We start from the raw sequence: 16587 nt of genomic DNA, 5'->3' as shown, positions 1-16587 counted from the left end.
TAAAAATGTGAGAAATTAAAAGATTATGAATGTGCATGGTGTCTTTTAAATGTCTTCCATTTTGTTTTTGTTTTTTATTTTAATGTCAAATATAATTGTAACTTTTGTTGTTGATGCCTGTTTTGTCCTGTACGTCTTGCAGTTTACAAATGCGCAATAAAAAAGCACGTGTAGACTAATCTGCTAAACACTAGCGAAATTTATGATTCATATTTGTATTCAAAACAATGCGTAATGTTCAATAATGTGTCATAAACTGTTTATTCTTTGCTTGAAAACAATACAGAGTGACAGCTAAACTTAGCATTACATAACAATGTAACTACAGTACACGTTTCGTAATTGTTCACAGGATTAGATGCTGGCGTTGTGAGTGCAAAGTGTAATTATTTGATGTCTCATTTGCCTAAACCACCAAACAGTGCAGAGGCGGACGCGTGAGCGCATAACAGTAGTTTCTCTCTTCACAAAAAACACGCCAGTCTCTGTCTGAACACGGTTCAACAGCATGTAGCGGAAACTTAAACAGAACCGCCTCGGCACGCTATGTCTCAATACTTTTTTCTTTTACAAATCAACGTGAGGATCTGCCTTGAAGAAACTCTGCCTTGAAGTCTGGATAACAGAAGACACAGATGAAAAAGACAACACTTTACTGACTGTGGGAATGAACTCCTCCAACTCATCGTAAGTTAACGCTCATCTCTAGCTTGTTCGTTTTAACAGTTTACCATGGTAACCACAGTTCCGTTTAGTTTTTGGTTGATAAGATATGGCCTGCCAAAATAGTCTTATTGTTTATTTAGGTTACTTCCAACGAATTCTGTCAGAATTTAGATTATCTAGATAATATTAAGCTATTTGCATCTAACGTGTCACAAAAAATGTGTGAACCTTTGGTCTTTATTTTAAGTTTAAAGTTTACTTTATGCATTTGCGATACAGTTTCAAATGGTTAGCGTATAAAATAAGCTAGTGTGACTAAAAGTGAGAATCAAAACAAAGAAAAAATGACTAAAATAACCCAGGGAGAGACCACATTTCCATTTGCCGCCTTTGCATCTGAGAATTTCCAATGATTGCTGTTTGATTTGAATTCATCAAAAAAGGAGATAACCTACTTTTGGGTTTTTGAGCTTACTATATTTGATAAAACCGTTTTCGACGGAAGAAATAGCCCTTTAGAAATGTATCATTAGAAATGAGTCTGCAGATGAATTTGACCGGTCTGTAACATACATTTAGGCTACATCAAATAATAATCAAATAAATAAATGAATGAATGAATTAATAGGAAATAAAATAATTAATAGAAATGTAGGAATTTCTTTCTTCAAGTGAACCAGGGCTGGACTGGGGCAAAAAATCAGCCAAGGCATTTTGGGCCAGAGCGGCCCACTACATTCAATCAAAATGCTATCTATCTACTTACGTCCAATATTTTTATCAACTCATATTTTATAAAACACAAAAGCCATATATATGAAATAAATAAATAAATACAAACTTTAATCTCAATTTAATTCATGTATACTGTCCATAAAGATATTTGTTGAGTTCTAAAAAATACACTATTCATTCATTCATTCATTCATTCATTTTTTTGTCGGCTTAGTCCCTTTATTAATCTGGGGTCGCCACAGCGGAATGAACCGCCAATTTATCCAGCAAGTTTATACGCAGCGGATGCTTAAACTAGATTAAGCTGATTGGCTGGTCGACCAGCCTGGTTTTAGAGGGGATTTGGCCATTTCCAGGCGGGTTTCCAGACATTCCCAGTCTGGTCTTACTTGGTCAGGCTGGAAAATGACCACCTAAAAACAGCTTGACCAGCCTGACATAGCTGGTTTTCAGTGGCGGAAAGAGTACTGAAAAATCATTCTCAAGTAAAAGTATCATTACTTACCTAAAAATGTAGTGCAAGTAGAGTAAAAGTATTAGTTGTAAATTTTACTCAAAGTATGAGTAAAAAGTAGTCCTTTCAAAAGCACTCAAGAACAGTGAGTAGTGAGTATTACGTTGTAAAAAGCTGATGCATTTACATGTTTTTTGTGGATGTGTGTAATATTTGGTATGATTTAGATGGGTGACGCAGTAGTGCAGGTAGTGCTGTCGCCTCACAGTTGGCGTTTCTGTGTGGAGTTTGCATGTTCTCCCTGTGTTCACGTGGGTTTCCTCCAGGTGCTCCGGTTTCCCCCACAATCCAAAAACATGCGGTACAGGTGAATTAGGTAGGCTAAATTGTCCGTAGTGGATGAGTGTGAATGAGTGTGTGTGGATGTTTCCCAGAGATGGGATGCGGCTGGAAGGGCATCCGCTGCGTAAAAACGTGCTGGATAAGTTGGTGGTTCATTCCATTGTGGCGACCCCAGATATGTCAACCAAAATTTAATGTCTAAGACGTCATAGTGGTAACATCCACACAACGTTGGATTCTGACGTCAACCCGATTTTCATTTCCAAACAAAATGCAACATCCCCAAGACTTTGGGGTACAACGTCAATCTGACGTCATGTTGACCTCTTATGCCTGCTGGGTGTTTAAGGCCATTTCGGTCATCATACAGTAAACATCCATCATCTTCTCATCAGTGACACACATCTAAAAAGTCTTTGGGTCATTGCGTGTAAAGATTATAATCTTCTTTTGGACACTTTTAATGCCTCTAAACAGTTTGCTGCAGTTATAAATTGTCTTGAGGTCTATTATGATGTAATTTACCTTTGTGGGGTTTGATTGGACAGGAATCACAGCACTGATTTTTCTAATCCACATAGAAACTGCAGTTTGAAGGAAAGTAGTGGAGTAAAAAAACAAAACTGCACAAAAAAATGTAGTCAAGGGAAAGTAAAAGTGCACATCTTTAAAACTAAATTACAATTCCTGAGAAAAACTACTCAATTACAGTAGTTTGAGTATTTGTAATTTGTTACTTTACACCAATGCTGGTTTTGGCTGGGCTTCCAGCCTGGCTAGGGTGGTCAAGATGGTTTTAGCTGGTCACTTAACAGCCTGACCAGCTAAGACCTGGCTAGAAATGGCTGTAAACCAGCCTGGAATGGCCAAAAGCCCTCTAAAGCCAGCCTAGGCTGGTTTAAGCTGGATTTTTGACATCCATAGTAGTATAAAAAACACTTTGGAAGTTAATGGCTGTTTTCTTTCCAACGTTCTTCATCATATCTTCATTATATCTTCCTTTGTTTTCAACAGAAGAAACTCAAACAGGTTTGGGACAAGTGGAGGATGAGCAAATGATAACATTTTTGGCTGAACTACCACTTTAAGAATAAAAAGATAATTTCACAACTATTTTGGTTTCTTATTAAACTTACAGTTTTTTTTAAATAATTATTTATTAATACGTTCAGACTCCTTTTATCCAAATGGAAGGATAAGTTCAACCAATTAATCACCTTTATGTATTTCTTTATTCTTTAAACAATGACACCCGGATGTGGTTAGTCTCGGTAGCTGGCTATTTGCATGTATCTTCTTACTATGTTTGTTTTTAGATGAGACAGAGGATAAGAGTCTCGTCCCTACAACTCTGTGTTCGCAGCTTAATTCATAATTCACATCGCTTGTTAAACTTTTTTTTTAACTACAGGATTGCAGATATAAAAATCCAGACACATAATCAAAAATTCATAGATTATAATTTGATTATTCGGGAGCAACAAGGGAAGCTCAAAACTTTGAAAATGTAACCACCATGTGTTTTATCGAAAACAATCTGGCACAGGCAACACACATACACACCCACACACACACAGATAACAGAATTCAATTCGATACCCTTTTTAAAAAGCGTAGGCACCTCACCACACAAGAAAGGAAATACCTGCCAGGATGTGCTGCAGGACGCTTGACAAACCTCAAACTCTTTACTATAAATCTACGTAAACATAGTGTGAAAAGAGCTTTTTGAGAGGTTGGTCAATATACTGGCGCTATTTACCTCTAACAAGAGTAAATTAGTACTATGATGGTGTGTTTTAGGGCAGGATAGAGCACCATAACCATAGTCTACTAATTAAAAATAACATCATACATAAGAGCGAGACATTAGCAAAACATATGATTCATATTTGTATTTAAAACAATGGCCTAGTGGGTAGCACTTTTACCTCACAGCAAAAAGTTTGCTGGTTCAAATCCCGGCTGGGCCAGTTGGCATTTCTATGTGGAGTTTGCATGTTCTCCCTGTGTGGGCGTGGGTTTCCCCTACAGTTCAAAACATTGGGTGTTAGTGAACTGAATAAACACAATTGTCTGTAGTGTACGAGAATGAGTGTGTATGGTTGTTTCCCAAATACTGGTTAAGGACATCTGCTATGTAAAGCATATGCTGGAATAGTTGCCGGTTCACTCCGCTGTGGCAACCTCTGATAAATCAGAGACTTAGCTGAAGAAAAATGAATGTTTTGTGTCATAAGCTTATCTAAAATAGTATGGAAACTACTTTAACACACCCAATGTGTATGTTTAGAAAACTACTGTTCCCTTTTCTGTTAGGGGTTCCTCAAAGAGCTATTTTAGCTCCCTTCTTAATTTCCATTTTTATTAAGAGTTTAGGCCTTGAAGTTGAGAGCTGTATGCAGATGGCACAATCATCTGTACTGCAGCACCATCTATAAATGAAGCCCTACTAAATTTACAGAATGTGTTTCATTCATTCACAAATACACTATGGCCGATTTAGTTTATTCAGTTCACCTGTACTGCATGTCTTTGAACTGTGGGGGAAACCAGAGCACTCGGAGGAAACCCACGCCAACACGGGGAGAACATACAAACTCCACACAGAAATGCCAACCGATGCAGCTGGGGCTCGAACCAGCAACCTTCTCTGTGTGAGGCGATCATGCTACATACTGAGCCATCCATTGTGTCACCCTCAGAATGTGTTTCATTTGATAATGCATTCATTGTTATGTTTGAAACTGGTATTGAATGTAAAAAAGGACATATATTATGTGACTTTTAGTCATACTCATTCCAAAACAACAGATTTGGTTATTTCAACATTACACTGTAAAACAAATGTTGGGGTCCCACACAATTTCTTTATGATGTCCCAACATAACATAATTAAGTTGCCCCCCCACCCCCCACCCCCGACCCCCATTAAACTTAAGAATTGTGTTTTCAATTCATTTTAAAAGTAGTTTAAACAAGCAGCAAAAACTATTTTTTAGTGCAGACTTCTTTCGAAAATGTATCATAATTATTTAGGAGTAAATAAATAGTACAATTTCAATAAATTCATACATTCATTTTCTTTTCGGCTTAGTCCCTTTATTAATCTGGGGTCGCCACACCGGAATGACACATCAACTTATCCAGCATATGTTTTTCACGCAGTGGATGCCCTTCCAGCTGCAACCCATCTCTACAGCACTACCTACTGTGCCACCGCGTCAACAATTTCAATAAATAAACATTGATAATCTGCTGAAGAAGCTTAAATTAAAACATATATTGTTTAAAGGGATAGTTCACCCGAAAATGAAAATTAACTCACCCTCAGATGATTACAAACCTTTATGAGTTTCTTTGTTCTGTTTTATTCTCATCCAAAAATGAAAATTTACTCACCTTCATTTCCTCAAGCGATTCCAAAACTTTGTTCATTCATTCAAATTCGGCTTAGTGTGTACTCACACTATGTACAGTTGCCTTGAACCGGGCCAAAGCACGCTTGTCCCCCCTCTCCTCTCCCCCGATGGCCTACACTCACATTACATTCAGGCCTAGGCATGCTTACATCATCGATGATGCGCTGTTCAGTAAGTGCTCTCCACAGAGAAGATTTCTCAAGTTATATCGCTTTAGTTGTTTGGGATGCAGTGACTCACAGTCAAATATTTAGCCGAACAGATCAGCAACTTTTGACAGTCATAAACAACAATAAAGTCCTGGTGCTGCAGGAATTAGGAGGTTTGCTGAAGGTGCAGCTGTCATGCAGTGAGGGGTTTGCGTCTTTAATAATCTATGACAGTTTTACATTAAACAGTAAGAATGATTAATAAATACATATGAAACAATGCCGTAAAAGTTACGTCTCGTCTTCAGTTTTGGGCTCAGGCTCGCTTTGCACTTACATTATAAGCATACCATGCCAAAGCCCTGCAAGTGAACTGCACTCCAGACCAACCAGGCCAGGGCCGGCCAAGTGAACCGTGCCTGAGCCTGATTCAGAGCACTCACAATTCTTAAACAATCCAGGAAACGAGTCTGGGCAAAAGAGAAAATTAGGTAAATTGCCTTGATGTATCTCAAATCATTTAATCTCCGATACAAATAGTTGCTTCAGGATAAAACCTCATGTGTGCTACATTACGTAAGCCGCGCTGATATTTTTACATTTCTTGTTTCCTGTGTTGATTTCTATAACAAGTCTAAATATATGACATGCCTACAGTTATTGCAGCATGAAATATGAAACACCATTGCCTGATCATTTCTGTTCATAACAGCTGTTACAATAATATCTGATGTGGACTTATAATGGATGCCATGTGAGTCCATAATTAATTCATAATGTCTGCTGCTGCATGTTTAGGCAGAAGATGTTGGCTTTAGATCAGGTTTTGCCATGTTTGTATAAGGGGAATATGATGACAATGATGACTTTAATTTTAAACAGCAAATAGATTGCAACACCTTTGTAAGTTATATTTATAGTACAAATGTTTGCACCTATGGTTTGCAACAAGAGTGAACAGCAGGAAGCAGCATATTGTCCACAGTGTGAACAGGTGTAATGTGATACTTCGCAGTCTTGCAAATGAGTGTCTCATTTGTGGGGGTTTAGTTTAGTACAATGTCTTCAACAGGGGCGGGTTTAACCAATAAGCGAGATAAGCGGGTGCTTAGGGAAATTTAGGGGGCCCCAATAAATAACTAGAAATATAAATTATATGTTTAAATTGTATATAAAACATTGTATTTTCTCATATTTAGTCAAGTCAAGGGTGTAATAATAGGGATGGGCAATACCACATTTTTTGAATGTGATACGATACCGTTAAAACTTTTACGATACCAATACGATACCACTTATTATTTTAAATGTTAATGTGATCTTTCAAAATAATTTTAATTAAAAAAAGATAATTAATTATATGTAAAAAAAAATAAATTAATAATAATTCCCAAATGATGTTTAACAGAGCAAGGAAATTCTCACAGTATGTCTGATAATATTTTTGCTTCTGGAGAAAGTCTTTTTTGTTTTGTTTCGGCTAGAATAAAAGCAGTTTTAAGTTTTTAAAAAATCCTTTTTAAGGTCAAAATCACTCTGCCACCGTGCCATTCTGATCTTGTATCACCGTGCCAAGATCTTGTATACAAAGCGTCACTGATCATCCTGTACACAGCGCTAAAAAATTTAGTTATGCAGAAATTAAAATATCGATACTCGATAAATAATAATATCGATAAAAAAAATATTGATACCGAATTAAAAGCTTTAGAGTATTAATATACTGTATCAGTGCTCCAGCATTGATGTGCACGTCCCTAATCTAATAAATAAAAGTGTATCAAAATTATTATGTCTGCGCAAATTTGTTCCCTTATCCCCAATAACGGAGCAGTTCAGCAGTCAAATCAGATCAAGATTTAGTTTTAAAAATTCTTTTACCTTTTTTCAGATGAATCATGCAGCCCTATACTGAATGTTGACCCACATCAAACCTGTATTTCTGACTTTGTTCCTGGAAAATAACAGTAGAAGTCAGGCACATTGTTTGCACTGTCTGCACAAAAGCAGAAAGGTGGAGCATAGTTTGTATTTAATTTATTTAATAAAGCCTGTTTCATGTTATGACATTTTATAAGCAGTGAAATTGTCAAAATCATCAATCCTGCAGTAAGTTAAGGTTTTTGGTGAAACGTTTGTGACAGTCACCTATAGACCACTTCAATATGGTAATGCCATTTGCCCATGATCATTTCCTGCTTGTCGTCAAGCTATTTTAATAACTGAAACAAGAGGCAATTCAATCATATCTAAACATTAAAATAGCGATCATAACATTTTTTATTAATATGTGGACTTTTTATGATTCTTAGAAGCTATGGAAATGTACAATGTAAAGCAGGATATACATTAGGAACAATGTAATTGTTTACATCCCTTAAAATAGTCTATACGCTTTTAAAATTAAAGATGCCAGAAAGAATCAAAAAAAGGTATTTATTTATATTTATTTTTAACAATGTTGCCGTTGAATAAATGCTTTTTTACTTCAAAAAAGAACCATTTAATGACAAGTTTTTCACAGGACCATTTTACATAGTGAAAAACATTTTTAAAATCTGACGAATCTGGATGGGAGACCACATGGGAAAGCAGGGAAAGGTTGCTGCTGGAAGTGGTGTTAGTAAGGCTCAATATGGTCATCCAGGTGGATGCTGTACACTGGCAGTGTCAGGGTTCTGCCACTCTGGACTTGTAAATTCTTGTTTTGGTGGCAGAGTCCCAGAGACAGGCAGTGGATAAGGAGATTCCCCCATTGTGTAAAGTGCTTTGAGTGTCAAGAAAAGCGCTATATAAATGTATATTAGTTATTATTACATCACATTTAAAAGAATATTACTGCTGACGAGGGTGCTTCACAGTTATATAATAAAAAGCTGACAGTCATAGAAACAAATAGATTAAATCAATAAACCATCATTTAACTCAGAAATATTAAAATATCCAAAAAAGAAAAAGTATAAATGCCTGTTTCTGCCACTGAATGAAAAATAATGACAATTTCATTCTCAGAATTGCAGAAGGCAAACTCTCAATTCCGACCTTTTTTTCTCAAAATTGTGCAAGAAACACTTGCAGCTCTGAGAAACAGTCACAATTGCATCATGTAAACTCAGGGTGCCACCGCGGCTCAGTGGTTAGCACTGTTGCCTCACAGCAAGAAGGTTGCTTGTTCCCAGCTGGTCCAGGCGGCATTTCTGTGTGAAGTTTGCATGTTCTTCCAGTGTTCCCGCACAGATACAGTATGCCACAGCCATATCACCCTGCAGCCCAAGACCGGTTACTCACTGAAGCTAAGCAGGACAGAGCCTGGTCAGTACCTGGATGGAAGACCACTAGGGAACACTAGGTTGCTGTTGGAAGTGGTGTTAGCGAGGCCAGCAGGGGGCGCTCAACCTGTGGTCTATGTGAGTCCTAATGCCCCAGTAAAAGTGAAGGGGACACTACACTGTCAGTGGGCGCCGTCTTTCAGATAAGATGTTAAACCGAGGTCCTGACTCTCTGTGGTCATTAAAAATCCCATAGCACTTCTTGTGAAAGAGCAGGGGTGTAACCCCGGTGTCCTGGCCAAAGTCCCTCTATCGGCCCTTACGATCATGGTCTCTCAATCATCCCCCTCCACCGAATTGGCTCTATCACTGTCTCTCCACTCCACCAATAGCTGGTGTTTGGTGAGTGCACTGGCGCCGTTGTCCTGTGGCTGCCGTCGCATCATCCAAGTGGATGCTACACACTGGTGGTGGTGTGGAGAGACCTCCCCCCTCATGCTTGTGAAGCGCTTTGGGTGTGTGGCCATACACAATAAATGCGCTATATAAATACACATTACATTACATTACAGTCCAAAGACGTGCTAATTGGATGAACTAAATTGGCCATAGAGTATGAGTCTATGTGTGAATGTGAGAGTGTGTGGGTGTTTCCCACTACTGGGTTGCGGCTGGATGGGCATCGGGTGCATAAAACATGGAATTAACTGGATAGGTTGGCAGTTAATTCCGCTGTGGTGACGTCTGATAATTAAGGGGCTAAGCTGAAGGTAAATTAATGAATGAGACTCAGCTAAGAGAAATAATGAAATAATGTAAGAAGTTTTAGATATAAAGTCACAATTATGAGTTATAAAGTCAAAATTCTAAAATATACAGTGGCTATTATCAGTTCTAAAGTCAAAATTGCAGTTGTAAACTTATTTCTCAGATAAAAAAGTCATAGTTAGGTTTTAACGCCAGAAATCTGATATCTTATATACCATGATTTTGAGAAAGTAGCAATTCAAAAGTCTAAAGCACATGATACAGTTCTGAGAAAAAGTCACAATTGCCTGATATAAACTTGCTATTTTGATGAAAAGAAAGTCAAAACTCTGAGGTAAAAAGTCACAAAAACCTTTTATAATATTTTGTTTTACTTATTCAGTGGTGAAAATGCTCTTCCACAGAGCAATGAACAGGATAACCTAACAAGTTTAAGTAGGAAATTCCATGGCTAATAGTCTGTCAGATGATTCTCCTATAGTTTTTTTAATGGACAAATAATGGACAAGTCTGAGATGTAAACCGGAGTAAGATCATGCCTTGTAATCGATCAAACCCTGTAAATCGATAATAAGTGTAACTAGAAGCCAATGTAAATATGCTTCAATAAGGGTGTTGTGCTCACTCTTTTTCTTCCTCATTACAAGAACAAGCTGAAGCATTTTGAACAAGACTGTAGACTGGTACTTCAAACCAGTAGACTACTCCCAATTACCATTGCACTATTTAAGATAGCACATATTCAATGCACTACACTATACAAACCCATTTGTAAATGTATGATATGAATATATCTATTTTTAAATTTCTGTTCATAGCAAGTTTTGGGGCGTTTGTCATCTTCAAACTGCAGTGCTCTTCAAGACTCTTCATTGCCTTCCTGTTGAGTACATTTTAAGATTCTGGTCATTACATATAGAGCTCTGCATGGTCAGTTCCCCCTTTATCATCAAGATCTTTTACATGGTCACTTCTGTGGCCAGTCTCTGAGAACACATCTTAAGACTAAAGATGACCATGCTTTCTGTGTTGTAGCCCCAAGGCTCTGAAACGCTCTCCCTCTAGCACCGAGATCTCTGGGATCAGTTGAACTTTAAAAAAAAACAAACATTGAAAGACATTATTTTTGGGCAAGCTTTTATTAACAATATGATGAGCTGGTTTCATACAGGTGTTTCTGTTCTTGAATTATTAACTTGATTCAATATGTTTTCTTTTATAGATTTTTTCTTTCACCTGTTTTCCAGTTTTCTTTTATTCATCATACACCCGGTGGAATAAGGTGCAAGATGTGTTTGTTGCTATTTTCCGACCAGCGCAACCCTAATTTTCATGTTTTGCACCAGGTTGTTTAAATAGCAAATCCATTTGCACCACTTTGTGGTCTCATTGGCATGCTGGTCTAAAATAGAGGTGTGTCAAGCGCATTGTTGGCGCTTTGCTATTTTGAAGAACTGAAACAGACCGCACTATTGACCATCTAAAAGCTGTTATGCCTATGTGGGTTCAAATGCTTACACAATGCTTAATACAAACAGGATGCACGGCAATACACAAATATCTTTACATATGAAAAAAATTGAAGGATTTAAATGTTACAAAAGTTATTATTTTCTATATAATATAAAAAAACATTGCCTCCATGCCTCATCCTAGGGGCTTTTTTGAGTTTATTCATGACAATTTAGATTTGTTTAATGTTATTATTAGTAGTATTATTTAATATGTGCATATTTATATTTGTTTTAATAAAAACTAGTTTAGATTTGTCCACCTGTCGAGTTTTGGACCATATGGGGCAGAATAGTGTGTTTGGATATAACGTTTTTGACCACACTTCATTATTATTGTTCATTTATTAGTTTCCTGGAAACTGAATTTAAGAATATTTTTGAAACAAATATTTGCACATAACAAACAAAATTAAATATGTAGGCTGATGGATGTCTTTAGTGAAGTGCGTACAACACCGTTTCCTTTTCCATGAAAGTAAAGGAGTAAAATAAAGGCATAAAGAGGCCGAATGGAGGAGGCTCATTCTTTATCCTTGTGCTGCAGATGGTTTGTTTAAGTGTTTAGTTTGTCCACTTACAAAGTCCACTATGTAAATAGCAAATGCGCCATGGTGCGACGCAACTGACTCTTAAAGGGAATGAGAGATGAGACTCTGGTCTCATTGGTTTAATGCATGTTATGCTCAAAAGACACCCATAACTCGTTAAGAGAATAAGCACACCCCTGTTAGACCTTGCACCGGGGCACAGAGGGTTTTATTCATTTCTTATAATCACAAAAGAGGATTCTTAATGCTTTTGCACCATGCACTTTAAGATTTTGCACCTACAGTAGATTGTTAAAATAGAGCCCAATGTCTGTGAAAGGTGCTATAGGTGCTATATAAATAAACCTTTACTTATGTTGTTCATATCTATTTGCATATACCTGATTATTAATAGCAACCTGCACACAGTATGTTCATCTATTTGTAAATCTCTTATTGTTATAGTACAAGTGTTCACACTTGGCTGATAATTGATTTTAAAGCTTGTTTGGCATGAGCTCCCTCCCGTTTGCAAGGCGTGGGGGGAGTTTTAGCTCAGGTAGATCTCGAGAACTCCCCTGCTGTAGTAGTTAATGAACAGATAGTGATTGCTCTTAAGAGATAACTACTTACTAGGAGCATGTCTATGATGCCAATTTGTATTAGTAAATTAACTTAAGTTGCTTGTTTTTGGATGGTGGGAGGAAACCGGGGAACCTGGGGGAAACCCACGTGAGCTTGGGGAGAACGTGTAAACTCTGCACAGAAACGTCTTAGGAATGACTAGAACCAGTGATTTTCTTGCTGTGAGGCAACAGTACTAACCACTGGGCCACTGTGCCACCCATCTAGAAAGGAGGAGGAGTAGGTGTGGAAGGGGGGATTCTTCAAAATGAAGATGGCTGTCATATGGAACTTAGGGTATTTATAGTGGCTTTGGAATCGTCTGATTGGTGTATCATAAATTAAATAATGCGAGGCCGGCTGCAAGCAATCATAAGGACACGATTCTCTCTAAATTAGTTTATAAATAAACTTTACCTAATACGACTTGTATATTAAGTTCATAGTACATCCATCTGTAAATATTACCCATTGTTCTCTATAATTGCACATATAACTTATACCTACAGTGAAATAAAGTTAATAAGTTGAATTTATTCTAATCTACTTCAACCGTCTTTCTGTTTCTCTCTCTCTTTCCAGGACAGACTGTGAATGGGTTTGCTGGTTCCAGAGGTGTGTGTACGTGCCCATCCTGGTCTTTGGCATCCCTTTGATCCTGGGCTCTCTGTGGCAGCTGCTGTTTCGCGTTCGACGCTGGAGCGAGTCCACCGTTTACCTCATCAACCTGATCATCAACGACAGCCTGCTGATGCTGTCCTTGCCCTTCAAAATACACGCATACAAGAAGGTATGGACACTCGGCCGAACCTTCTGCTCCCTGCTGGAGAGCCTGCTCTACGTCAACATCTACGGCAGCATATTATTGAGCGTGTGCATTGCTGTCGATCGCTATATCGCTCTACAGTTTCCATTCATTGCCTTGCGATTGCGCTCTCCACGCAAGTCGGTGATCATATGCCTAATTCTGTGGATATTAGTATTTGCATGCAGCACTCCCATCTACAAACTTCACGATGAACCTGTCAATAAAACCGACAAAGTTTACTGTTTCCAGCAGTTCTCCAATAAAACCTGGTCAAAGAGTTGGATCGTGGTTTCAATGGAGACGGTGTTTTGCAGCAGCACGATAGTGATGGTGTTCTGCTCGGTGCGAGTTGTGCAGATTTTACACAGTATGAGAGCACGAAACCCTGGAGATCCCAAACTGCGCAGTAACAAGAGCTTGAAAATCGTGCTCAGCAACCTGGGGGTCTTTCTGGCATGCTTCATTCCTTATCACATAGCGGCTCTCATATACTTCCATGCCAAGACGAACAACTGGAACGAAGACATCATCAGTCACCTGCGTTACTTTGTTCATGTCAGCATATGCTTTAGCAATGTGAACATCTTGGCAGATGGAGCGTGCTACTATTTCATCCTTAAAGAGAACCTGGAGTCTGCGCAGAAAGAGAGGAGAATGGCGATACACGTCAGAGAGACACGCATACGGGGTGGATCAAGGAGTCTTACATTTGGAGAAAACCATAACGGCTCTTCTGTAAGCAGTGAAAAGATGGAGATATGTGTGGATACTGGTTTTACTTAAGAATCTACACAAACACTCAGGGAAAAGATGGAGATATGTGTAGATACTGGTTTTACTTAAGGGTCTACACAAACACTCAGGGAAAAAATGGAGATATGTGTAGATACTGGTTTTACTTAATGATCTACACAAACACTCAGGGAAAAGATGGAGATATGTGTAGATACTGGTTTTACTTAAGGATCTACACAAACACTCAGGGAAAAGATGGAGATAGGTGTGGATACTGGTTTTAAATTAGCTTCTACATAAACACTTGGGGAAAGGATGGAAGATACAGCAGGGGGAATAAGTATTGAACACGTCATGTTTTTTCCTGGGAATAATATTACTAAAGGAGCTGTAGACATGGAATTGAACCAGATTTTGGTAAAAAAAAAAAAAAAAAAATACAAACATAAAAATAAAACAAAACAAAGAATGTGAAAAATGAGTTATGTGTTATAACAATAACTACTGAAGTGTATTTATTACTTTATATAAAGATTTCAACAGAGTGCAAAAATCTTGATGGTTCTGTGGGTCTCGTCTGTTAAATGTGATCTTTATTTTCTATTGGATTCAGGTCAGGTGATTGGCTCGGCCATTCTACGGCTTGATTTTCTTTCTCTGAAAGCATTTAAGAGTTTTTTTGGCTGTGTTTTGGATCATTGTCTTGCTGAAATGTCCACCCTGGTTTTATCTTCATTATGCTGCTAATGTAGATGTAGGACTGAAGCAGCTGATATTCATTTACACTGACGAAGGGCAGAGGGTTGCTGAAGAACTACTGAGAGATTTCAGCTGCTGTCTGGGCTTTCACTGAGATTCTGGACCTTCCTTTTTTTGTGTGTTCAATACTTTTTCCCTGCGTTTTTTCATTTTATTACACATAATTTAATTCGTAACCTAATTAGTTTTGTTTTCATTGCATATATGGATTTCTTTGGTTGTTACCAACATCCCAGGAAAATTTCAAGTCACCGGCACTTTTAGAAATATATTTTCTGAGAAAAATAGAGACGCATTTAATATTTATTTTCCTCGCTGTATGTGTGGATACCGGGCTGCGTCCGAAACCGCCTACTACTTAGTAGGTACTGCTTTTGAATTTAAACGTACTACTCGGCCATTAGAAAAGTACATTCTATACAGTATGAATGTGAAAAGTATGAATGGAATTCGGACGTACTACATCCGCCATTTTGTCATGGTCACGTGACCTACCTGCGTCAGTTGCGTCGCTTTACTTCCATTCATGAATTCGCTCGCGGGGCATCATGGGATAGCGCAGCATGCATGGGATGCGCACTTCAGAATCTCGCCGGAAGTAGTAAGTCATCCGGGTACTTCTCGCATACTGATTTTCGAATTCTATGAATTCGGACATACTACTCGGCTCGCATACTGATTTTAGCGTACTATATAGTATGGAAGTTTGCGGTTTCGGACGCAGCCCTGGTTTTATGTAAGGATCTACACAAACACTCAGGGAAAAGATGAAGATATGTGCAGATACTGGTTGTACTTATTGATCTATATTAGGGTTGGGTGATGTTGACCAATTTGGCATTGTACGATGTCTAAAGTGAAACATTGCGATGGACAATGGCATCATCATCATAGGCGGCGGTGAATTCATTATTTATAAATAATTGCTTAATTCATAATGAATTGGTTATTTGTAGCCTATCATTTCAACTGTACCTGACCCGCATGGTCTTTGATTTACCCATAACCAGATTAAAATAAATAAAAATAAGTCACACACAAATGACCACCTGTCAATCACTTTTTCTGCATGAATAGGCAGAGTAATCTGTGTCGTTATAATGGCGTCGACAAACTTGGTTGGTAAAAAAGGTGCACAATCAACAGGAATCAACCAACAGTATCTGAGGTTTTCGCTAAAATTACTTCAAGAGTTCACACTTAGCTGATGATTAATTATAAAAGCTTGTTTGGCATGCTGTCCCGGGAGTTTCTGTTAAAGGTGCTATATAAATAAAGCTTTACTTATGTTGTTCATATCTATTTGCATATACCTGATTATTAATAGCAACCTGCACACAGTATGTTCATCTATTCGTAAATCTCTTATTATTATAGTTCAAGTGTTCACACTTGGCTGATGATTGATTTTAAAGCTTGTTTGGCATGAGCTCCCTCCCGTTGCAAGGCGGGAGGGGAGTTTGAGCTCAGGTAGATCTCGAGAACTCCCCTGCTGTAGCAAGTGATTGCTCTTGAAAATAATTATGTACTAGAAGCGTGTCTATGGTGCCAATTTGGATTGTTCAATTGACTTATTTGCATGTTTTTAGGCGGTGGGAGGAAACCAGGGAACCCGGGGGAAACCCACGTGAGCACGGGGAGAAGTGGAAACTCCACACAGAAATGTCTGCTAGTTTGGTAAAGCCAGAAACCAGTGACATTCTTGCTGTGAGGCGACAGTGCTACGCACTGGGCCACCGTGTCACCCGTCTAAGAAGGAGGAGTAAGGGAGGAAGGGGGGACTCTTCAAAACGAAGATAGCAGTGGAATGAAACC

At 38.2% G+C, this 16587-nt stretch overlaps 1 protein-coding gene across 1 annotated transcript; it reads left to right on the top strand.

The window, feature by feature from the left end:
* The first annotated feature begins 445 nt into the window (after positions 1–445).
* On the top strand, positions 446–14491 carry gpr55a (G protein-coupled receptor 55a). Its single transcript, NM_001039991.2, has 2 exons — positions 446–687; positions 13053–14491. Exons 1-2 carry the CDS (start codon positions 668–670, stop codon positions 14059–14061), a joined length of 1029 nt encoding a protein of 342 aa, NP_001035080.2. The 5' UTR covers positions 446–667; the 3' UTR covers positions 14062–14491.
* Positions 14492–16587: the final 2096 nt, after the last annotated feature.

The sequence above is a fragment of the Danio rerio genome, chromosome 15, assembly GCF_049306965.1.
Source record: "Danio rerio strain Tuebingen ecotype United States chromosome 15, GRCz12tu, whole genome shotgun sequence".
Classification (NCBI taxonomy): Eukaryota; Metazoa; Chordata; class Actinopteri; order Cypriniformes; family Danionidae; genus Danio; species Danio rerio.
This window is presented reverse-complemented; position numbering and strand designations above follow the sequence as displayed.

What these genes read in the sequence shown, in the direction of transcription:
- gpr55a (NM_001039991.2), top strand. Translation starts at nt 668, where the DNA reads ATGAACTCCTCCAACTCATC. An exon ending in ATGAACTCCTCCAACTCATC is followed by an intron (nt 688 to 13,052) that starts GTAAGTTAACGC and finishes CTCTCTTTCCAG; the next exon opens with GACAGACTGTGAATGGGTTT.